This window comes from Suncus etruscus, chromosome 10, assembly GCF_024139225.1.
Source record: "Suncus etruscus isolate mSunEtr1 chromosome 10, mSunEtr1.pri.cur, whole genome shotgun sequence".
Taxonomy (NCBI): domain Eukaryota; kingdom Metazoa; phylum Chordata; class Mammalia; order Eulipotyphla; family Soricidae; genus Suncus; species Suncus etruscus.
In genome coordinates, this window is record NC_064857.1 from 25,094,989 (window position 1) to 25,120,045 (window position 25,057).

Genomic DNA, 25,057 nt, shown 5'->3' on the forward strand with positions numbered 1-25,057 from the left:
AAGTCGATTTCAGTCAGCCAGTTGAATAGCAGTTCTTATTTATTACTTTATGTTTATTATTTTAGCAACATCAACCCTCCAGTCTTATTTTATAAGATAAAACAAAATAATAGTGCTATTATCTATACCAGGTATAAATGAAATAACTCTAATTAAAGCTTTAATAGAACAACTCAAATAGCATTATTATTATTATTGTGCATTTTCAACATAGTTTCACCAGATATAAATTATTGAGTTTACTATTTGTTTGGAGATACCAAAAAAAAAAGTATTCCAAGAGGAAATAGAGAAAAATATTAATGTGAAATTTAATCGGAATTCAAACCAAGATAAAATGAAAGTACGGATAATTATGACCATGGCTCTTGTTCTTAAGGAATTCACTGTCCAACTTGGAAATCAAAATAATGCAGCAGACATTTAAGTGACTACAATGAAAGGATATAGACATGACCATATATCAAATATCTGCTCAATACGCAAAATTGCACTAACAAGTGCTTGCTTCTTTAAAGTTCACCTTCACAATCTTTCTGTTTATAATGAGTAAACTAAACAAACTCTCAGAAACTTTAGTAAATTGAGTGTGTCATTAGTAAATGTAGGGGTATCTTAAATTCCCAGTTCCAAATTCTTACCTATATCGCTAACTAAAAGAGGATTACCTTTAAGTGCCTGAAAACACATATCAAGGTGGAAGAATATATGCATGCCCATTAAGGGAGAATTTAATGGGAAGAAATGACATTTGCCCTAGGTACAGTAGAGTAAGTGAATGTTTGCTAGTATCCTAGTGAGTGCAAAGGGGTAGAGAGCAAAATATGTGTCCTGCTCAGGTTCTTGCCATTGGTTCAGTGCCTGTACCACTTATGAGCAGGTAATACTTGGAAATGTGAGCTACGCTGTAACTATAAATGGCCTTGTATTCTTTAGTGAGAATAGTATGATCTTAGAGATTCTGAGGAAAGAAAATGAGTATCCTGGCAGGTGGGCAGATTGTCTCAATTTATACAGATATGTTAAATTCCATCTAATATTTTTTAAATGTCAAAAATCATGTTGATCTAATTGTTTGGCTTTCCCCTTATATTTTCTCCTTAAAAGCACTTACCAAATAATTACTGAAACTTCATGTTTATAATCTGACTCTATTGGACTATCATATCTTAGATAAACATGAGTCATACCTACATAGTAGGCATGCAGGAGACAATTGTTGAAAGAAATGGATGAATGAAAGGTTTACTCTGGAGAGGAAAGACAAAAAGCCTTCTTTGAGGAAATTGAGTCAGTATTACCACTTTTAACTAATAGAAATGCCAGGTTTGGTAAGAAAAATAAAAGTTTGATCTTATCAGTGTTGAGTTTTAAGAGCTTAGTTGACCTGTTAAGTTAAAAAATATTTGGAGTTTGAGATGCTGCCCTTTTAGGGCCCAGCAGAAAATGCTGGATATATTTATTAAAAAAAATAAGGGTATACCAAACAATAGAATTTATAAGATATCAATATACATAATTTTAATTAGTTTTTATATTTTATAAAATTAACTGTTTATACTTAATCAGATTATATCAATGACAAGGAATCATGTTGTTTGTATTTTGTAAATGAAGATTTTTAGTAAATGCTTATAGCCCATGATAGTCATAACAATTTTCAGAGGGCATACCAAAAGGAAAGGACATGTAGTTATTAAATTTTGTTTTATGCATTTGAACTTTATTATCTAGATATTTGCAAATACTAGATAATTGGAATTAGTAAAGCCAAGTAAATTTTAAACATTTTAAAATGGATATTTTGTGATGTTAAACTCTGAGGTCTCAGTATGGAATAAAAATTAGCATTAAATATATATGGCAGCAATACTATATCAAAACCAGTAGCTAAATCACTATCCTATTGTAATTTAATAAGAAAAGTATATAAATAGCAAACTTCTATTTTACTGATATTTTGCCATCCAATGAGAGATAATTTGGGATTCAATGTAGAAATATCTAGACATTCTGTGTAGGCCAAAAGCAAGGATGTAGGAGAAAAAAACTGGAATCCATTTAGCAGACCTCTGATCAATATTTAGACAAATTGATTCATCAAACTAAAACTTTTATATAAGTCCTCAATTTAACTCTTAAAAGTCAGCTTCATTTTATTAATATTGAATATGAAAAATTTTATCATGTCTGCATATTCCCCCAAAAGCCTAAATGGGTTACTCTACATAAAGAAATTTTTTATATACCCCAGCTTCAATACTAAATGACATTGAACTTAATTTATTTTACCATGCATATTAAACATTGCAAATATAGATACACTTCAAAGGAAAAATAAATTTGTTTCCTAAAAAAAAAGAAAGCCACAAAAATTAATGACGTCTAAGTTTGGAGATGTATTCTTTTTCAATGAAAACTCTACTGTGTATTTGTTTTTTTAAAGTGGTTTAATATTTCACAGTTTAGTGGACACCTAAAGAAGCATTAAAACTTCATAATTTGAATAGGGCCAGGCCAGTTTCATTGTCGTTCTGTCAGATGCAAACTAGAGATTTAAGTGCAAAATACAAGTATAAAGCAGACATTTGTTTAAGCAAACAAGCAGTGTGTGTGTGTGTGTGTGTGTGTGTGTGTGTGTGTGTGTGTGTGTGTGTGTGAATATCTGATTCTTGTTTGAAAGAGGTGCATGGTTCAGTTCAACCATTTACATTTGAAAACTATACACCATCTCATTGTCCATTAAAATGACCCTATTGGAAGTCTGTACTTAAAACACCTATTTTTTTCTTAAGGAGAGCAGTAACAATGGCTTCATTAAATGCAGGCATGGACTGACAGTGGACAGGAGCCCTAACAAAGTCTGGACACGAGAAAGATAAGATAGAAGTATTGTTTCCTTTCTCCCACTTTTCTCTGGGAGAGTGCACTATTTACTATATTGGCAGGCAAATTATCCACATGGTGCCCTAAAACATGGTATTATATTATTTTAGGCAAATACACTTAGCCATTGTGTTTCTTTGATTTAAATAGAATCCCAACCTGAAAACGAAGGTGTAAGTTCTGTTTTTAATTTCTCTTGGTATAACAAAACCAATCCCTGTTTATTCTTCTTTCTCAACAGTATTTTGATCATAAATTATTTTTAGACTTTGCTATATCATGAAGCATCTTTTTTTTAATCATATTAAATGTGTTGCCAGAATTACATGCTTTGTTTAGTTTCAGTGTGTTGGAGGTGAGGGGAGAAAAAAACTTTTTTTTTTTTAATTTCAAATCAATACCTTTCTTTCCAAAAAATACTACACTGTGAACATCTAAATCATACTTTTTAATAAATAACTCTTTGGAGGTAGAACATCAAGATAATCTCTTACCAAGGAAGAAAATATGGCATGGCTATTTATTATTTTTAGTTATTTATGCTATTATAAATCCTGCCCAAATGGCACATATAGAAGTATCATTCTCATAATTGTACAAGTAGGATAGAGCTGAATCAAAAGCGTGAAGAAAGCATTTTATATACATATATATAAAAGGTTCAAGCACTCTTATGAGTTACCCAAATCCTACATTTATTTTTGTTTATTAGGAAAGGAAAGCTGTTTTGAGAGGATAATTCAAAGGTTTGGAAGAAAAGTGGTATATGTTGTTATAGGAGATGGCGTGGAGGAAGAACAAGGTGCAAAAAAGGTGAGTGATCTTAGATGGAGATTCTCAAGCCATTTCCTTTTCCTTAGACCTCCAGATACTAATAGCTTGTTCATCTAACAAGTTCCATTTTTCTTTTTCTTTCTTTTATTTTTTGTTTGTTTTTGTTTTTTGGGCCACACCCGGTGACGCTCAGGGGTTACTCCTGGCTATGTTCTCAGAAATTGCTCCTGGCTTGGGGAACCATATGGAACTCTGGGGGCTCGAACTGCTGTCCGTCCTAGGTTAGTGTGTGCAAGGCAAACGTCTTCCAGCGCTCTGGCCCCAAGTTCATTTTTCTGAAATGATTATGCATGTGTTGAGAACTATAAATAGTAAACCAGAAGAGTGACAGACACAAGTTTCAGGATCACAGATGGTCGGTCCTTATAGAACAGAGTCTTTGGGAGCAGAAATGAAGGCTTAGCAGCATATCTATCATAAAGACAGAGATTAACATACCATAGTTATTCTCCTTGCTGAGTCCGCAGCAAACATTGGTAGGTGGCCAAAGCCTTACTATACAGACCTACATGGAGCTAAAAATCTTTCATTATCACTTCAGAAATCCACAAAAGGATGGTAGTGTTCAGTTGGTCAGAACTGGCTTGCAAGTAATAAGCAAAGGATTTGCTGCCTTAGAATAGGTTTCTTCTTTTCAATATGAGCAGATTATGACTTGCCCCTGGGGATTTGGGGTAACTGAGTAGATCCTACTCAGTTTCTTGACTCCCAGCATAACACTTAAGGTCTGGTAACAGCCCACTTGATCATCATTTTCATCCCTGTACCCTGCACTACAGACATATTAGCCTTTATCTTCCTTTGACCCTGTGCAATAGTTCTTTACTGCTGTTGCCTCTTGGAATGACTTTTCCCAAATGCTTTACTATTACCACCTAACTCAGTTTCCAGCCTTCCATTTATATGCCACTTTTTCTTTTCCCTCTGTTTATTTTTGTTGTTTTGAATTGGTTTGGAGTTTATTTTTGAACACACCCTGCATTGTTGAGACCTTATTTCTAGTGCTATGTTCAGGGAATCACTTTTTAGTGTTTATTTCTTTTTTATTTTTATTTTATTTTATTTTACTTTATTTTATTTTTTTGGTTTTTGGGCCACATCCGGCAGTGCTCAGGGGTCACTCCTGGCTGTCTGCTCAGAAATAGCTCCTGGCAGGCACGGGGGACCATATGGAACACCGGGATTCGAACCAACCACCTTTGGTCCTGGATCGGCTGCTTGCAAGGCAAAGACCGCTGTGCTATCTCTCCGGGCCCTTAGTGTTTATTTCTGAGCAAGGATTGAGACCACATAGGATGCTAGGATAAGTTCTTCAAAACCTCATTGATCTCATGTAAGGCAAACACCTTACCAACTGTACTGCTCCTACCCTGTTTCCTCTGTTTTTTGAGAACTCCATTCCAGTAGTGCTCACTTACACATTAATTGAAGGAACTACTTGGTTGATTGTTTTAAATATTCAACCATACAGCCTGTATTTGAACTCTAACTCATCTGCTTCTTAGTTTTCTACCTGTGAACAGATGATTAAACCCTTTCCTTCCCCTCTTCTGAAAACTGGGATCACAATTTCACTCTCTTACTGAATAGATATAGTTTTATATATATGTAAAACTCATAAAAGAAAGCCTGATATTGATATGAAGTCTATGTATAGATGGTAGCTCTAGTTATTAATTATGTAGAAGCTGTTTCTGCCCCCCAAAACATAAGCTTCAGAGAAGTAGGACTCTTATTTTGTTTGTTATCTTGTCCTTTTTGTCCCTTAAATCTGAGCACATTTACATCAGATGTGTTTCTTTAATTCAAAAGCATTAACTTTTTAATAAAATTAATAAATGAAATTATTTTTCTCCCCCCATTTACTACTCTCAGAGCAAGTACTGTATATTTCTAGAACAAATACCACAATTCATCTCCTCTGCTGTATTGTACTATATGTATATATATATCATATGCTTTATGATATATAATGTAAATCCACCAGAAATGGTTCCTAAAGTCACCGGGTCTTAGATTTATCATTAAGCATAATATATGATCACTCTTCTTAGAGATTTTGAAAATTAATTATTTCCTTTGTATGCCTCACAATTCCAATAAAAGCCAAGTCTTTAGTTTTGTGATAGTGGCATTTCATTTATATCCAGGGCCAGACAATATATTTAGGATCCCAGAGTCCCCAGGGTACAACAGTACTAGTTGAAAACCACAAACACTTTTTATCCAGGAGTGCTTGATGCTAACTAAGCATTTGTCAGTAGGCACTGCTTCTGACATTTTAACCTCACCAATGGATAACTTTCATTGTCTGTAAGTACTACATCTGTTAGCCCTTTGAGTTGTTTTCATAAAATGAAATCTTTTCCAGATTAGTTTAGGATGCCCCCCCCCCCCCAATAGCCTTGCAGAGTAAAGAGAATGGTGTCTTTTTATCTGGGAAAGCCTCTGGAATCACCAGACCATTCCTAGGAAGGGTCTCTTAGGAGTATAGGAGCATGGAAGAAATGTGTGTCTCTTGAGAAAAAATTCATGTCAGCCTGGCCTAGGGTATGAATCTAATCTACAGACTGGTCTTTCTCCCACTAGCGTTCACCAGAAAGTTTTAATATCAAGAAAACTTTGCCAGAATTTGGCTTTATAGTTTGTGGTAGGCAGAAGAATGCATATGAAAACAAGGACTTTTTAAAATGTACGAAACAGCTCTGGACCCAGTTTTTGTGGAGCGTGTCCTTTCCTAAAGCTTTTGGAAACCTAACATTTCTTAGATGTGAGAGAACAAACATGGGAAAGTGAAGGGAATTCTTTGTTTGATGTTAGGTATTAAAATAGTAATAAACCTAAGAGTATTTGCTTTCTTAAGATGCTAAAAATGGTTTCCACTGTTTGTCTTTGAACATGTGAAACACTTCCTGTACCAAAAATAATTAGGCAATGGCTTGCAAAGAACATCCCCCTTTGAGTCCTTCTTTTTGGTTTTGGTTTTGGTTTTGGTTTTAGTTTGGGGGGGGGGGGGCATACCCAGAGTTACTGGGAATTGACGCCATATCTGCTTTGCTTTCGCATTAGGCCATCTTTGAGTGTTTTGACTTGGCTTCAATGTCTGTTTTGGTTTTATGAAGTGAACATATAAAAATACTGAAGGATCTATTGAGAATGAAGTTTTCCTGTTGAGACCTACTAGTTTGGAAACTGATAAAACTGCAACTGGGAGTCTTAAGACAGAATGTGTATGGAAAATGTACAAAAGGTTCAGCTTCCTAAAAAAATCTTAGATAAGATTGAGGATCTTATTTATCACCCAGAGTGATGACTTGACCCTTTCTTTTTTGAAATAGTACGACCGACATCATTTCATTAGCTTCATTTATTAATTTCAGGTATACAACTTGCTGACTTACTATGTATTGTCTCTCTTTTGGGGGGTTCAAACCTTGGGCCAGGGTTCACTCCCGGTTTTGTTATCAGGAATCACTCCTAAAAGTCTGAGAAATCATATGTAGTACTGGGGTTTGAACCTAGCACAGCTGATCCCTACTCACTATATTATGGCTCCAGCTCCCGTGGTTTAACATTTCATTAATATGTAAAATGGTCACCAAAACAAATCTACTTTTCATTTATTAGTAGTATGTTTTCTCACATTTGTGATACTGCTTCATTTTCTATGGACCCTGTGATAGACTGCACGTTCCTATGGCTCATTTTTTGTTAACAAGACATTTCTGCCGCTTGGTTCTTTTCATTCATTTTGTCCATCCTTACTCTCTCCTCTGTCAATGTATCTTTTGTGATTGTTTGTTTTTAAACTTTGAATCTTCCTTCTTAGATTATATATATATATATATATATATATATAAGTGAAGTCATACAACATTATCCTATTTTTTCCTTTTCATTTATTATCGCTTTCCATAACATCTTCAAAGTATATATTTGTTATCGAAAATTGCAGCACTCTTTTTTATGGCTCTGAGGTATTTCATTGTATATGTTTATATATAAGTACATGTATATTTTCCCATGATCTGCATGTATTTATTTTATGTACACATTTATATTTCCACATCTTCTTAATTCCAGTATCCACTGATTGACATTTAACACTTAGGTTGTTTCCTTAATGTGGCTATTATAAATAATGCTTTGACAAATTGGGGAGGGCATATGTTTATTCGAATTAATATTTGTGTATTTTTAAGTACCCAGAAATGGAATTTCTGAATGCTTGGAAGTTCTATTTAATCTTTTTTTGGGGGGAGGGTGCCCTGTAAGAGATTCTCAGGAGATTGGGGCACAGAAGGGACTGACAGTTTTAGTTCAATTAGGCCTGCAATGAATACAAGGACCTTGTGAGGTCAGGGTTACGCAAAGCTACTTGACATTGCTGAGGTAGGAATCTCTAGGACATCAGAATGGAACTCAATTGAATTCATCCCTGTACTATCTCCGCTCCCTATAAATTTTTTGAGAAATTTCTTTGCTGCATTATATAATGCTTTGCCAATTTTTGGTATCATTTGCTGCGTATCAGGGCTCCCTTTTCTACTTATCCTCATATTATTATTTTTATTTTCTGTTATTGTTTTGGGATGTGGCTAACTGCTGATGTTGTGCTCAGCAGTCATTCATAGTGATGCTTGGGAAACTGAGGTGGTGCCACAAATTGAACCAGGGTCAACCACTTGCAAGGCAAATAAGTGCCCTGACTTGTACTCTCTCTCTAATGACAAACATTTTTCCTTTAATTTATCTTGAATTTTATTTTTAATACTTTATTACTTAAAGAACAATGGTTTACAAACTTATTGATAGTTGAATTTCAGAATATAATATTTAATCACCAATACCGGGCCACTGTCAACTCCTACTACCAGTACTCCCATACTCACTCTACCATCCCCACACTCATTTCCCTACCCCACTCCCTACCTCCCTTCTTGTTAGGCACATTACAAAGTTCTGTGGTTACAGCTTAGATATCATTGGCTCAGTTTTGTTGAGTCTGTGCTTTGGATGTATCACTAAACTATCATTCTCCTACATCACCAATATAACAGAAGCCCCTATCTGCCCATTACTTCTCATTCTCTTATTCTTCCTTTCCACCTTAATTTCTTTTGTCTGCCCTTCTCCTCCCTAGGCTGTAGGGTCAAGGGTGATCTAGGCATTACTGCTTTATTACATTATATTTCCTCATCCAGTTATTCTGTATACCACAGATAAGAGAGATAATCTTTTTCAATCACTAATATTAAGCAGTACTTTTGTACACAAATAGAAAGCTAATATTGAATAATTTACTGTAAATAAAACAATCTTTAGGGGCCAGAGCGATAACACAGTGGTAGGGCATTTGCCTTGCACACAGCCAACCCTGCATGGACCCAGGTTTGATCCCTGGCATCCCATACAGTAACCTGAGCCTGCCAGGAGTGATTTCTTAGTGCAGAGCCAGGAGTAACACCTGAGCACTGTCGGGCGTGTCCCAAAAACAAACAAGCAAAAAACAAATAAACAATCTTTAAATGGAAATTCTACAGAGAAATTGAAAATATTCAGATAAATGTTTAATTTAGAGAAGAGATTGCAATACAGAAAATTTAAAAACTATTCAACCTAATAAAAGATGGTTACTTGTGCTTATCAAAGGCATAATACTCATAAATATAAGAAACAAAAATGCTATCAGTTATAAACACTTGAGTATTGCCTACATCTTTAAGAGTTTTTATTTGATATTTTATTAAATACTAATAATTCTATAAAAAGGAACTCAGAACAGTTTCAATAGATGAGAAAATTGTTACAGAGAAAAATGAACGAATTGACCAACATCGCATGGCTTGAATGTATGTTAAGCAGAATTTGAACTGAGAATCGAAGATTTAGCACAAAAGTCCTTTACGTTATAAAGTAGACTGACAGCAACAATTATGAGATTGAAAAGCTAACCCCCGAGAAAGACTAGGGTGTTTGACAACCGAGTATGCTTGAAGCCTTGAGTTGGTGTTATACCAAGGTGCTTTGGTGTAAGATTTCCTTATTTTTTAGGCCAAAGGTGTTTATATTCCATTTCTTCCATATTTTGCTGTGCTTATGCAAACAACAGTTGTCTCACACACATTTTTAAATGTATTTCTCATCTCTGGAGAAAAAAATGGGAGCATGCTAAATCTTCAGCTATTACATTAATACAATTAATAGTTAGTACAAGAAGTTTCACAAATATAACTTCTAATAAATTCTCTCCCCTAGTTTCACTTTTTTAATTCTCTGTTCTTTTCCTATTTCTTAATAACTTTGCTTCCTGTCATCCCAAAACAAATGTTTTATGATCAGTTATGTCAACAATGTGATACCTTTTCATTAAATAAATAATTTAAATTATAAAAAATAAAATTGTGATCACAACCAATGAAAAATTATAAAGTAGATAGGCAGATAGATAGATAGATAGATAGATAGATAGATAGATAGATAGATAGATAGATAGATGGATGGATGGATGGATGGATAGATTGATAGACATGGATATCACAAACATGCTGTGTTTACAAAAATCTTCAGATTTTGTTTTTTAAGTCATGGATGTGACTTCTAAATAAAGTTAGAATAGAGCATGGAATGCTTTGTGTTTTTTTTTCATTGGAAGTAAATACAACTATGTAAATGTCCCCTTCCCATAGTTTTATACTCATGAAACTCATTGAAAGATAAATCTAATATAGTTGAGTTTGTAAGCATATTGTATTCTTAAATGCAATGAAGAACCAGAGAGGCTCAACAGTTTGTACACTAAAATGTTTTGTAAATGTTGCAATTTTGCCTAAAATATTTTTTTACATTATGCATTTCTTCAAAATCACTAGTGTTGGCTTGCCTCTTTACTCCCTTATGGCCTTACAGAATCTTCTCTCACCCTCCTTTGTTTTCCCTGTAGAGATGCCTTTCATCTCCCTAAATTATGTTCTTTTGCTAGAGATAGTGACTCTAAGCCCAGAAATGAAAATCAGTAAGTATTCTGCCAATTGCCTGTTTTGTCATGGTCAATTGAAGTCTGTTTTGTCCTTGTTCTTTATGCCAATATAGTTTCTAGGCTTTCATCAGTAACTGTATCTAATTTTATAATTTATATCATTCAAAATAGCCCTTTTCAAAGAGAAAAATCTAGAAATACATTTTTTTCTCTAAAAGATCTCTTACATGAGTTTTCCCTGAGCACCTCTTTGTTTTTGAAAAGATTGTAGAGGAGGCTTTGTGGAAGATAAATTTCTATTGATCTTTCTTTTACAGATTTTACATCTGCCTTTTGTTGTCAAAAATCTACCAGACTTATTTAAATTTGGTGCTTAATAAGCACCTATGTCAGGTCATAAACTAGGTTTCATGTTCAACCTTTAAAAGTTCATGTCTCAGTGTTCAAGAGATAGTACAGTGGTACTTGCCTTGCATGCATATAACATAAGGTTTGATCCCAGGCATCCCATCCTGTGAGGTCCCCCAATCCCACCAGGAATTATTTCTGAGCACAGACTCAGGAGTATCACCTAAAAACCACCAGGTGTGGCCCAAAAACAAACAAAAAAGATATCAAGAAATAGATTAATTGAGCTTTCATAAACCATTTGTTTCTTCCACATACATGTTTTCTAGAGAAAATTTTTGCATATTACCATTTTGTTTCTTTTATAGTTTTATATAAACACAAATTCTGTTTCTTATATAAATGCTGACTATAGTCTTGATTCTGTGAATACCATTTTTTATTTAAACTATATCCTGTGAGATTACCGGCAAGATAACTTAATGGGCTGGAACACATGTTTTGCATGCAGGATGACTGGGTCAATCTTTGTCACAGTTGGTCCTTAGAATACTACTAGGAACAAAAAATATTTTCTCTCTTCTCTCTCCAACTATCCTTTCTCCTCTGTTTCCTCTATATCCTCTTTCTCTAACTTTCCTCTCTCTCTTGCCTCTCTCTCTCTCCACACACACACAGCACACAAATACAGATATACACCCTGGTAGTTACTCTTTTCATTATTTGGAACTCTGATTGTTGAAATTTTTTAAATTAGTGCATGTGTATTCTGTTTCATGGATATGAGGAGTACCAATGGTTGAATATTTGGATGACTTAAATAATACCATGACAGTTTTTTACTGAATAATATTTATGCAATTCATAGGCAGTGTATATTATGTATAGATTTCTAGAAGTATCATACTTGTGACACAGGTTATAGTTTTAAACGTTTCATTGATACATTTTATTTTTTTTTACATATTTGGATTTTGGGCCACACCCCGTGGTGCTCTGGGATTACTCCTGGCTCTGTGCTCAGAAATTACTCCTGGCAGGCTTGGGGGACTATATGGAATGTTGGGGATTGAACCTGGGTCTGTTCTGGGTCATCCATTTGCAAGGCAAATGCCCTGTCACTGTGCTATCACTTTGGCCTTTTAATACATTTTAATAATTTACTAGGACTTAAAACATGAATGTCTATGTATCCAGCTTTTTTATTTTTTTTTGGTTCCCTGACTGGGAATCCAACCAGCTTTTAATATTAATTTATTTTCTGTATAACTAAAAGGGAAAATGCAAAAAATAAATAGACAAGGGAATTTGGAAAGCTACCCAAGTTATTTGTTTATTTCAACTAATTCATTGTTAGCGTATAATATGCTAGTGAGTTTTGTATTTTAACTTTGTATTCTGCAGCTTTATTGAACTTGTGATTAAATGTAAGGTTTTAGGTGGCCTCTAAGCCTTTTCAATATAAAAACCAATTCAAATGCAAATAGATAATTTTATTTCTTTCATTCCTTTTGCTCACTACACAACTAATTTTTAGCCCCGCATTTTCTCATAATGAAATCATTTTAGCTGATGTGTTTGCTCCTTGGTTTTGACAGTGGTGACATATGTACTAACTGTACTGTACATTATATATCTTAGTAGCTACAGAGCTGCACAATATTCAGCTGTTTTAATAAATCCATGAACTTTATTCAACTGAAAGGAACTCTGAGTCATAACTCAAAATAAAAGAATTGAATATGATCCAGATCTCCTGTCACCACTGGTTTTGCTGTACTTACTTGGTGATAAGTAGATTTTGTTCATTATATGTTTAAACAAAAATAAAATGCTTTGCTCTAGGAAAACATTTATTTTATTTTATGTTTTGATTTTAAAGCCATATCTGACATTGTTCAAGGCTTACTCCTGGTGCTGCATTAAAAGATCATTCCTGGTAATCTACAGTAACATATAGTGTGCAGAAATCAAACCAGGGTTAGCTATACTATTGCCTTGGCCCCTAGAAAAACATTTCTATATTTAAAAGAGTTTTCTTTCACCTCGTACTTGTATAGTGAAGTTCTTGAATATCCATTAAAGCAATAATATCTTGGGAAAGACAGCAGTTTGTCCACCATTAATTTTTTTGGAGATTAGAACTAATGGTTATATCAGATTTAATTATCCTTTAAGTTACTAAATATATAATGATCAGGATAGAATACTGCTATTGACCTAGATACCATGTGTTCTCTTTCCACATTTCTAAGATTTATTAGTTATCATTAGAGAACCATTTGCATTGTATATGTTGTCTGTATATACCACAAGCATATTTCCTCATTTGAACTTGTTTCAGAGGATTACTTGACCATTTGGTTCTTATTATGCTGCCCAGAAAGACCACGCCATTACTATTTTCTTGGTCATAATTTAGTCTATTGAGGGCTTTGGTGGATAATCTCACCTTTCAATAATGTGTCTTGAGTATTATTTCAAATTAAGTCAGTTTAAATGTGTTCTAGTCTGACTTTATTATAAAGATGATATGCAGGCATTTATTTTAAAGCAAAATTAGTGCAGCTGATAAATTAATATCAGCCTTGTACAGATAAGTTAACTAGTTTATATTTCAATTTTTCTTAATTTCTGTGCCTCTCATGGAATCATTAAGTATCAGGTTAAGAAGCAAATCTCTAGTAAATTAGAGAAAATACCAAAAAATTACTGGTACTGTTGAATATTCAAAAAAGCCTTAAAATAATGTGTGACTCTAGAAAGTGGTGCCCAGCGCAAGGGTGAGATTTTGAGCTTCATATCTAGTGCTACACTTGTGCCAAAGCTACCTTGACTTATCTGCCCCAGAGTCTGTCTCCCTGGCAAGAGAAAATAAACTTTTAAAATTTGAGGAGGGTGGGAAGGCTCAAAGCTCAGTAGCGAATAACAAAATGGTACTTCCTTTATACACACAATTTTAACTATGAATGTAAATAGATAAATTATAGAAATATTTATGGAGGGGCAAGAACCTATAACAGGAGGGTACTTGTCTTGCATATAACTGACCCAGGTTCAATCCCTAGCACCCCATATGATCTCCTGAGCTTGCTAGGAGTGATCCCTGAGTCATAGCCAGGAGTAACTCCTGAACACCACCAGATGTGGCCCAAAAGCTGGAAAAAAAACTTAAAACATTTCTGGAGGCTATCTGAGTACTTGTTGCAGAAATGATTTTTTAACACATCTACTTTCTATAATATACATGGATTTATAAGATAATTAATAGCTTTCTGTAGAATGATTCATTGTTTTCCAAACCTAACTTTGAATCATAGTCACTCAAATTTGTCAATGTTCTTTACAGAATTAAGTCATGAAGAAGTTATGTGTTTAAGCTATGCACAATATTTTATGCTGATAAAGATATCTTTTAATATATAGGATTCAGATACAATCCTATGTGCTCTTTCTCTAAGCTTTAGCTTATTCTGAGGTACTAAGTTAGAGGCTTGTAATAAGTCCATAAGTCTACATAAATGAATATTATTATTAATTTATTCCTTAGTAGGGATTAACAGGTCAAGTACTGTTTGTCTCCAATAGCAAGTATATCATCTCTTCCCAACTTGCCCGAAACCATCAGAGCACTCTTCTGAATGACATCCTTTTATACCTTGACCAATTGCTACACTTCCTATTTTTAATGCTTCCTCAAGTGAAAAACCTCATATAAAGTCCCAAGCCCACCAGAAGTAATCTATGAGTGCAGAGCCAGGGGTAATCCTTGATTACAGTTGGGTGTGGCCCAACCCACCTTCACATTGTTTTTTAATTTCTTAGAATTATAATTTCAAGTTAAACTTACTCCCCATAGTTTTAGATACTAAAGCCCCTATATCTTTTTCTGGGCTAAATAGAATTTTTGTCCTCTGAAAGGTGGTGATTATCTTTTTCTTCATATAAGAAAAGATTTTGCTGATGCCTAGGTACTTATAGTGCTTTTCACCATTGAAAGTTTATAATCATGTTTTCATTTCTTAATGATTGAGGTAACTTTTTTTTTATTTTCTTGTCTTTGGTTAACTCAGATATTTACAGACAGTCCTAGATTTAAACTAGATTTTTAATTATTTCTTTAAGCAGATACTTCACAAATGCACCTTGGCCTTTCACTTACAGTTTTCTTCAAGAGGCAAAGTCACTTTAAGATCCATTTAAAGAATACTTATTGGAAATTAATTTTTAAAAACTTGCTTCAGACATGAGCCAAATTTTCAAGATTTAGAAATTTAAAATGTTTGCAACTAAGAACCGCTCAAACATTCACATTGAAGAAAACACCAGATACATGTTTTGAAAGGCAGCTATTTTTGACAAAGTTTCATTCACTTTTAATTCCTATATGTTATCTAAAAATTCAGCTTCTTAAAAGAAACAGAACCCAGAACACATTTTAAAATTATTTTAGGATTCTTCGGAGAGGATTAAGTTTGAATTTTTGTTTTAAACAGATGTGATGTTAAGACCTCACCAGCAAATTTCAGTGTTGTAAAGCGGGATAAACTTTGGAGTCGATTCGAAAAGCAAATTTAAGACTTGAATGGGGAGTGTCCTATGATCTCACCTTGTCTCTGTCCCTTCCGTAGCATGCCATGCCCTTCTGGAGGATCTCCAGTCACTCAGACCTCATGGCCCTACATCATGCCTTGGAACTGGAGTACCTGTAACAACCACAGAGCACTTTGAAACCACACAACAGCCCTGTGACCAGGGACAAATCCAGCAGGCCTGAGTCTCACGTCAGCGCAGACTCCAGAAATTAGTGATTTCAGCACACTGACATGCAGCTGCTGTGGGTCTTCACCTCTGCCCTGGTGGTAAATGAAAGACCACATCTATTTCTTCAGAACAGCTGTTGACTCTAGTACTGTGAATCCAATGAAAATAAGCCATGAGAATGTTCTAGCACAAAAAAAATGTGTCTTTACCACAGTAAGTACGTGGTTCAAACCTGTGAAGAAAGGACCTGCAAACGCTTATGTTTTTAGCATCTTCAATGTGACATAGATTCTCCATGACAGCAAACTTGATTGCACAAACGAAAACTGAAATGTGTTTTCTGAAGACCAGTGGGGGAATTTTCCTGTAAAGAAGGTTTACTTTTTGGTGTCTCATGCCCAGGGTAATCTGTACATCTCTACTTATTTATGAACAGACTTTTTAAAAGAAATATAATGAAACAGCTTTATTGAGGTATAATTCATATACCAGGTGGTTCACTTGAACAGACTTTTTTGACATCAGAAGAATTGAAGAGACAATCGTCTAAGAAATAAGCAATTAAAGGCCTTTGCCTCACGACACAGCAAGTACTTTGAATTTTAGCACATTGCAAAGTAGTTTAAAGTATGTCTAATTTAAGCATATAATATGTACATCACTGAGACAATCATGTACAGAAAGAATTTTTGGTGTAAATTTGTAATAATGGATGATTCTTTACATATTGTTTGGGAAAATGATATTGAAAGGTAGGGAAGTCTATGGCAGTCTCCACTCACGCATGGGTACTGCTATGTCCGAGTACTGGGTATAAATATGTAGATAATGGTTGGGTTGTTTTCTGTTTCTGGGTCGTTGCTGGGTTTTGTTTTGTTCTGTTTTGTTTTTGTTTTTTTCTTTTTGTTTCTTTTTGTTTTGTTGTGTGTTCCTTGTCTTTGTTTTTGTTTTTTTAGATAATGTTGTCAAGACCAAAAGTATGGATGTCAAGTGTCACTAGAATCTTGTTTTCCAAATTTTTTTCCCATCAGTTCTGCTCATGCTTTTAGGAGGGCCTTCATAAAATAACACAGCAGGTAGTGTCTTAAATCATTTGAAAGAAGAGTCCTCTGACAACCTCATTGTTTCATTTTTCAACACTCATGTATTATATGTAACTACTTGGGGAAAAATGATGATTATAATGTTTCTTCCCACAGAAAGAATGTAGACAATAGATTTATTTTATTAATAAAAAGGTTCATGAATTGGAGACTAGCAAGGCAGAGTTATTTTTTCTTTTAGGCTCACATTATAGTATCTTTATTTTCTTGTTGAGATAAAGGAGGATATATCTGGAAATCAGCAGAAATTTGCACTGTTTCTGATATTCATGGTTTCTTTTTGCATCACAACTGATCCCATCTTCCCAGGAAAGTTGAATTCCAACAGTGGTTATATCAAGTCATGACCTTCCAAGAAAAAAAGTGTTCCTCTTTACCTACATTGTGGAGTAGGGTGGGGTTGGAATTTTCCCCTTTATTATTCTATAAGAAAGTTCTCCATAAGTGATGTTTGGGTACAAGCATTTCTCATCTGAAGCCTTCGGTGTCATAAATCTACTCTTTGGATAAGTTTTCTTTGAATTTTATACTGGGAATAAATACCAGCTTTAACCCCGAGTCTCAAAAGTTACTCTATCCTTTTTAGAAGTCTCATGTTGCTGCTAAGATTAGTTGTGAATTCTCCCAAATGTTTAATCATTGAAATCAGTTTTATTGTTTATCTTGAAGCAAATGTAGGTTGGCATTTTTTAACCTTCCCTCCACATTTTTTACTCTGCAGATGAAAAACACAAAGTTTATCTTGGCCTTACTGTATAAAAGTGTGTTGTGCCCACAAATGTGTACAGAATTTTTCTTCATTAACTTTGTGTTTAAATTAATAAAATTGATTTGTGACATACTGTAAGCTTGTTCAATGTCAGTATGTGCTTATCTCTCAGTAATGTGAAGTGGCAGGAAACCTGGTTGCATTAGAATCCTCAGGCACCAAAGAATTAATTGGAGTAATGGCTTTATCAGTCCTTGAAAGGACTTACCTTGAAGGGTAACAGATATCTGGTCACTAAAGAACAAATGAAAGTAAAAGCTTTTTATTTCCCTAACCCCCCCAACTATATAAACTTAACTCACAGATTTATCTGCTACAAAACAAAATTCCACTAAAGTATCTTAGATAGTAAAGCACAGACTGAGCTACTACAATACCCAAGAACAGCACTATAAAGTAGTTTCATCAAAAAGAATGCCCACAAAATGACCTCTAAGATTTAGCCAGATGAATCACCACCAACCAAGAGCTATAAACAAAAAAACCTTTCTTCACCTTCTGACCTAATTGAAGAAACCATTCATACATACAAACATAAAAATTCAACATGCAATTATTTGATGCTTTCATTAGACTCAGGATCATTATTAACCTGCTTACACTGGGTCAAATGTTTAATAAATTTACTGAACATGCCGCCCTTTGAAAGAGGCAAGGGAATATTGTGGAGGTATTTTTGGAAAGTTGTTTCCAGAAAAATGAAAAAGAGAAAATAGAGAGACTAGAGTGACAGTACAGTAGGGAGGGCTTTGGCACACAGTCAACTTGGCTTTGATTCCCTATACCTCATGTGGTCTTCCTAACCTGCCAGAAGTGACCCTGAATTTAGAACCCAGAGTAAACCCTGATCACTTTTTGATGTTGTCCCACTCCCTCCAAAAGAGGTAGAGAGTATACCCCAAAAGTATTTTCTAACACATTGATTCACAATAAAGTTCCCTAGTCAAATGTTTATGAAATGCTCTGTTTTTATGTTAGAGCCCAGATTCTCTACTTGGCATTCTTCCAATATACTATTTTCTTCCAACATTATCATTATTATTATGAACAACCCACCATCAATATCTTTAGTGGACCAAACAGATAAACATTTCTGCCTCATAATTTTTACATTGATGCCATTGCTGTCAAAGACTTTCTCTACCATCAGTTCACCACATCCAGCTCCAGTGCTTCTCTATTAGGGAACCTTCTTTGCCAACACACCTTATCATTAGCTTCTCCTTTGTAAAATCCAGACTCTTCATTTGATGGTTTATATTACTCCCCTTAGTAAAAAATTGCTGGACCCTTCAATGGGGAATATTTTCTTTTTTAATAATTTAATTAAGCATCTTGGTTACAAAAATGTTCAGAGTTGGGTTTCAGTCCTCAAATGTACACCATCCTTCACCAGTGCAACTTTCTTTTCTTTGTTTTTTTTTTGGGGGGGGGGGCAGGGAATCTGTCAATTTATCTGTATTAGCTATGCGACCCTTAGCTTCACAATGTATGTATTTTGCTAATTCTCATCCATAATGCATCAATGATAACTCTTTTCAGAGTATTTCTATTCCAGTATCAGTACTTTAAATGCTAAAGAACACAGTTTTCGTTTCATAAGATTCTGAATGATCATACAAGGGTTATTTTTACAAGCAAGAAAAGGCACACTTTTCTTCCTTGCAGTTGTCTCAGGTTTTATCCCCAGCACTCCAAACAGTACCCAAGACCCATCAGGAGTGATCCCTGAACATCACCAGGTGTGATTACAGATCAAAAGAAAACAAAAATAGTGGGTTTTTTTTTCCATTTTCTTTATGTTTCCTCCTAGAGACTTCATTCTTTAAGATGTGATTGTAAATGGGTTTTTTTTAAATAATATTTTATTTAAACACCTTGGTTACAAACATGATTGTGGTTGGGTTTTAGTCATATAAGAGGACACCCCCCCATCACCAGTGCAGCATTCCCACTACCAATGTCCCAAATATCCCACCTGTACTCTAGACAGGCTTTCTACAGCTGAGCACTGAATTTACTTTGTAGTCAAGTATGTATTGACAAGAAAGCTGAATTAGTGAATAAGACATTTAGTATTCTTTACAGAAAATCAAACCAGGAACCTATGTTAGTGCTAGGATATAAGCTTCTGTGAAAAGGTTAGACAAAGCCAAGATATATGAACTGAGTAAGAAGATTAGAAGTAGTATGAAAAGATCAGAGTTGGGACATGAGGGCATAAGTCCTCAGACAAAACTTCTATTTACTGTTTTGTGGTGTTGGGGTGAAAATCATGCCTAAAATTCCAAGAAGAGATGACTTTGGAAAGATTTGACTTTGGGAAAGATAGGAGACTTAGGAGACCTTAGGTCATAGTTAGATATTTGGACATAATTCTAAATGGATGATTTTTTTTTCCAAGGGATGTGACCCAACGAAAGCATACTTTAAAATGATTGTGCCTGTCTGCTGCATGGAGAACAAATCATGGAGGACAAGAAATAAAATGGATAAACCAGGCTCATAGAACAATTCAATAGCTATATTCAGATGAAGAAATTGAAAATGAACGTTGGGGCTTTTAGCAACAGTGATGATAAGATTTTCCAATAATTTGAAAAAGGAAAATGGCAAAATGTAAGAGGAATCTGGAAAAGTCTGAAATAAAGTATCTCAATACAGTGGTGAGATAGTATAGTTTTGTAACGTGCTACTCTAGGCAGCCTGGCTCTTTCCAACCCCAGATCCTGCCTCTTGATCAAGACTGACTACCAGTTAACAGGAAGTTCATTTTTCTCTTCCCCCATTTACTCATTTATTAAAAGAGGGAAATAATATCTATTCAAAGTTATTACAATGACAAAGAGGGTTAATATTGATTGCCCCTGACTTAAACAGGTTTGACTTAGATCTTTCTGATTTTTCTGTCATGCAAAAGAGGTATGCATTTCTAGAAACTCTACTTCAAATCTTTTTTCCAGGCTACTAGAATAAAACATAGTACTCTCTCCTGAGGCTATGGTGGCAGGCAGCCACAGTTTCCAGGCAGCTACGTGATTACTAACCAAACAATATACAGTGTTTTGTATTGTAATATTTTTAACTCAAAATTACTTTACAAAGGATGCATTTTGTTGAATGTAAGTTCAATGTAGACAAGAAAGATCTGCTGGAGACACTCACTGACTTATAACTTAATGTTGCCTGTTATGTTAGCTAAGCATCCATGTGCATTTTTTTCCCTTCCATTTAAACCCGTCATCCATTTTGACCTCATGTTTATAAGACAGCAACACTATACCATTCTGGCTTAGTCAAAAAACCAAGATGAAAAAGAGACTTTAGACTCTGACCTCAAAAATTGAGATAGAAGCTATTACCAAAAAAAAAAAAAAATAGGATAAATTAGTTTTGAGGAAGGCATTGATTGTGGTGGGGTAACTCACCTCAAGAACCAGAAACAGAAACCCACCCACCTTCATAACTAAGCATAAAGGGGCTGGGAGAGAACCACAAAGGAAGGAATGTGAACATGTTTTCTTTGAATAAAAGGAAGCCATGAAATGATGGGAATTAAGTGCAGAGAGTGAGGATCAGAAGATACCAGTGAGGCAGGGGACTGTGAACTCTCCAGCAAAGGGGTAAGAGTTTTATTCTCTCAGACTAAAACTTCAGGTTTAGTACTGTGAGTATACTGTGGACTGCTTTATTCCCCTCTCCCTTATGGGAGAAAGAAAAGCAATTATCTAGGAGCAGAAATTTTTATGCAAACTCCAATGGACTGGACTCTTTCCCCACCAAACTTGTCTAAACTATTAAACTAGTGTTTAAAGGAAACTCTTATTTTACAGATTCCAAAAGTCAAGCTAAATGCTCTGAGAAAGAAGTTAAATGTGAAAAAGAGTCACAACCTAACACAGCTAATAAAATAAAATCATGCAAAGTTGAGTGCTCAAGCCAATAAAAGCTGTGTTGGTCCTCCAACTCCATCACTACCTACCTTGGTGACCCAAAGCTGCCTCTGTTATCAAGACATGGCATGCTGTCTACAGTTGGTAGACTTTTTCAACTTTCCACAACTAAATGATATTTTTGTTTAACCTTAGCATCTGTAATGCTACACAGTCTGTCCAGAGGTTAGTTTAAACTTTGTCTTCCATGAAGCATTTACAAATGTCCACTAACATATTTTACTATATCTTTAAATTTTTACTTTTCCTTACACTTGACTATCACATGAATGTTTCTTAATTCAAATGAATATAAAGAAGTCCCATTGCTTAAACAGACTATAGAGATGATGCCATGAACACAGTATGTCCACTTAAGTCATTTAAGAACTTTCTATTTAGACATTGGAGCTTATACCTTCCTTAGACAGCTAAAAAAAAAAAAACCTTCAGCTGAGCTAGTCTTGATTCAAGACAATATAGTAAAATTGCTGTGCAAAAGGATAGGATTCATAAAGCACTTATTTCTTTCAGGATCTCTCAGAAGGTTTCCATTTCTCTCTATTCTGTGCAATTATGCAAACTGACAGGATAACTTGTGGCAGAAGAAATGAAAGGGTTTGTAATTTAGGAAACCTTTGGCCCCGCAGACTGAAAGCAGGTTGTTGTAAAAAGGAAATCCTGACCTCAGCTAACTGGCAAACTCTGTCAGAAGCAATAGAAGGAATCGAAGGAGAAAGAACAGTGCCGGCGATTTTTATTGGCAACAGAAGAAAAATGGATGAACTGCCAGAAGAAAGCCCTTCTAAGAGTAGTAGTCTCTGGTGGGGAACAAGCTTTGCCAGGAGTCCAGGAGATATGACAGTACAATTGCATGGGGCTTCTATTCTGGTTGTGTGGGCTGGTTTGATTAGGAAGGTGACTTCATGAACCAGTAAGTAGGCCGAATAGCCCTGCAAATCTAATTCTTCCTATAAGCCAAAGTTGGACTTCTACTGCTACATATACTCTCTGGTCTGCCCCATCTCCTGTCTAGGTGAACATGGAAATCCAAGGTCTGAACTGTCAGATGTAACCCAGGTGTGAAAGGAGATATGTCACCTAGTTTTTTTTGTTGGTACTATTTGTCAACTTAGCCTCTGCTCCATCCTTCTCCATACACCCACAGAAATGGAGCATCCTACACAAGTTCCAATATTCAACTGCTATCATGTGGCTCTCAATTGGCTGATCATTAAAATTACCTGAGTACAAAAGGCCCATGCTTGAAAAACATTCTGGATTTTAGACTCTTTTTTCTAGGATTAACTTGCACAACAACTAGAAGTCACTGATTTGTGTCAACTGGGAGAATAAGAATTTTATTATCAGTCTCTTTCTAGTAGTGTTGGGAAAATTTTATATTGTGCTTTCCAGCTCTTGGCCTTTTTCCAGTCTGTTCTGCTTTTCAGCATGTAGTATCCATGCCCTTGAAAACCTTAAAATGCCAACAAACTGCATTCAGTTGCCAAGAGAATTTCTACTTTGAGAAAAGAGTTCATGATTGTTCTTTTGGAGTGTCCCACAGGGACTAGTCTTCTAGTGAAGGAATAGATATGTGATGAGGCACACTGTGAAGAGGACCTCTATAGTTTGTAAGCACATGGAAAAAAATGGAGACAACGTTGCAAAGAATTTGAATTTGTGATGTTGGATCAGAAGGCAGAACAATGAATACTAACTGGGTACAGTAGAATGTCTATTAAGCAGTACATAGTTTTCTTATCGTAAGTTCTTTTTAAAAAAAGAGAAGGCTATAGGTGCCTACGCCTCATAACTCATGCACATTTAAGAAGAGAGAAATAGCTAGTAACTCGGTTTGGAAGACAGTGGAAGCTGGTTGTGATAAAGGTTTATCCTAGGATAGCCCAGGGGATAGAAACAGGAAACTGATGTAATGGGTGACCCAGTCAGTTAGTCATAGAGCATGCATGGGGTAGGAATACAGGATACTCTTGCTTCCCACTTTTATACTAGTATTGAAAAGATCTGATGTGTATAAATTGTCATATTTATATCAGTGTGGGTATTTAATTCAGGAAAAGATAATTGAAGTAAAGATGTAGGTTATTTCTTTTTTTTTTTTTTTTTTTTTTTTGGGCCAAACCCAGCGGTGCTCAGGGGTTACTCCTGGCTGTCTGCTCAGAAATAGCTCCTGGCAGGCACGGGGGACCATATGGGACACCAGGATTCGAACCAACCACCTTTGGTCCTGGATCGGCTGCTTGCAAGGCAAACGCCGCTGTGCTATCTCTCCGGGCCCTGTAGGTTATTTCTTAAAAAATCTAAATCTAGAATTGGAGGACTTTGCTATCTGGGGAGAAATTTTATAAAACTCCATTGTGTCTGGAGTACAGTGAATTATCTGAGGAGCAAGAATTAAGAGCAGGCTCTATGTTTTCTCCGGATAATTCTAGAAAGTGCAACAAGCAGTCTGACACCCTTTACATATAGAGGAGAAAATGTTGCTTGTCCATTTTAAATGAAGGTGCTGAATAAAGGAGACTATAAGAATGCTTAACCGATTTAGCCTTATCGATGATAGGCTTTCTAAACTACCTGTTACAAAAGTAACCTTGAGGTGAAGTGTAGTGTGTGTACCCTAGTTTTCAAGGTAAGTCCTTTGTATTATATTTGATGAACATCCACTCCTGGCACCTTCCTTTAAGGGACTGCATCTTTGGAGATAAACCAAGGTCCTTTAGGACAATATCCCTTTGATTGGGTCCTTTGTACTTTTTTTATTTGCAAAGGTTGGACTATCACAGTTCATTTCCAACAAATAGTGTTGAAGAGTGAGTAAGGGAAAGTAAAAATCAAAATAAAAAATCAGAAAGAGGCCTAGCAGAGGGTGAAATGTTTATAGTATCCTCTAGGAAGGACATTAGAAAGGACATAAAACCATGGACTAGGATCCCCTGCACTTACTCTGATATGGTGTGCTGGAGACTGAAGTTGCAGAGGTCAAAGTCCCTGTGAGCAGAAGTCCAGACAGCCCCTTGGGAAGAGGAGGAAGGGAGAGGGGAGTTGAGCCAGAGGAGGCCCTTGCCCTTTCCCCTGCTCTTCTGAAAGAACTTCTTTCACCACCTCCCCATGCTGCTGTCTTTCCAAACCTCTCACTGAGAAATCACTGCAGGCCCCATCACCTAGCTACTTCAAGGTTCAAAAATACCAAAGATTTTTCAGAATTTCCATTCTTTCCAAAGTAGTTAAAATGCAAGCAGGCAGGGGAATGGGTTGATGGAGGAAGCGTACGCCCTTATTGGAACAGTCTTGTTTTGAAAAACTTCTGCCCTCTGGGGTTGAAAGCATTTCTTGGCCCAGTGGAATCGAGAGGTGCCATGATAGCTACAGAAATGCTTCCAGCCCCTGACCTTGATATTTATTTGCAAAGTCTTACAGG

At 35.5% G+C, this 25,057-nt stretch overlaps 1 protein-coding gene across 1 annotated transcript in view; it reads left to right on the plus strand.

Moving 5' to 3' along the window:
* EYA1 (EYA transcriptional coactivator and phosphatase 1) overlaps positions 1-16,327 on the plus strand; it is a 156,140-nt gene extending 139,813 nt beyond the window's left edge. Inside the window, exons 17-18 of the mRNA XM_049781818.1 lie at positions 3,599-3,699; positions 15,679-16,327. Coding sequence (XP_049637775.1) covers positions 3,599-3,699; positions 15,679-15,759 — 182 coding nt within the window. The 3' untranslated portion in view covers positions 15,760-16,327. The remainder of the gene's footprint in view (positions 1-3,598; positions 3,700-15,678) is intronic.
* Positions 16,328-25,057: the final 8,730 nt, after the last annotated feature.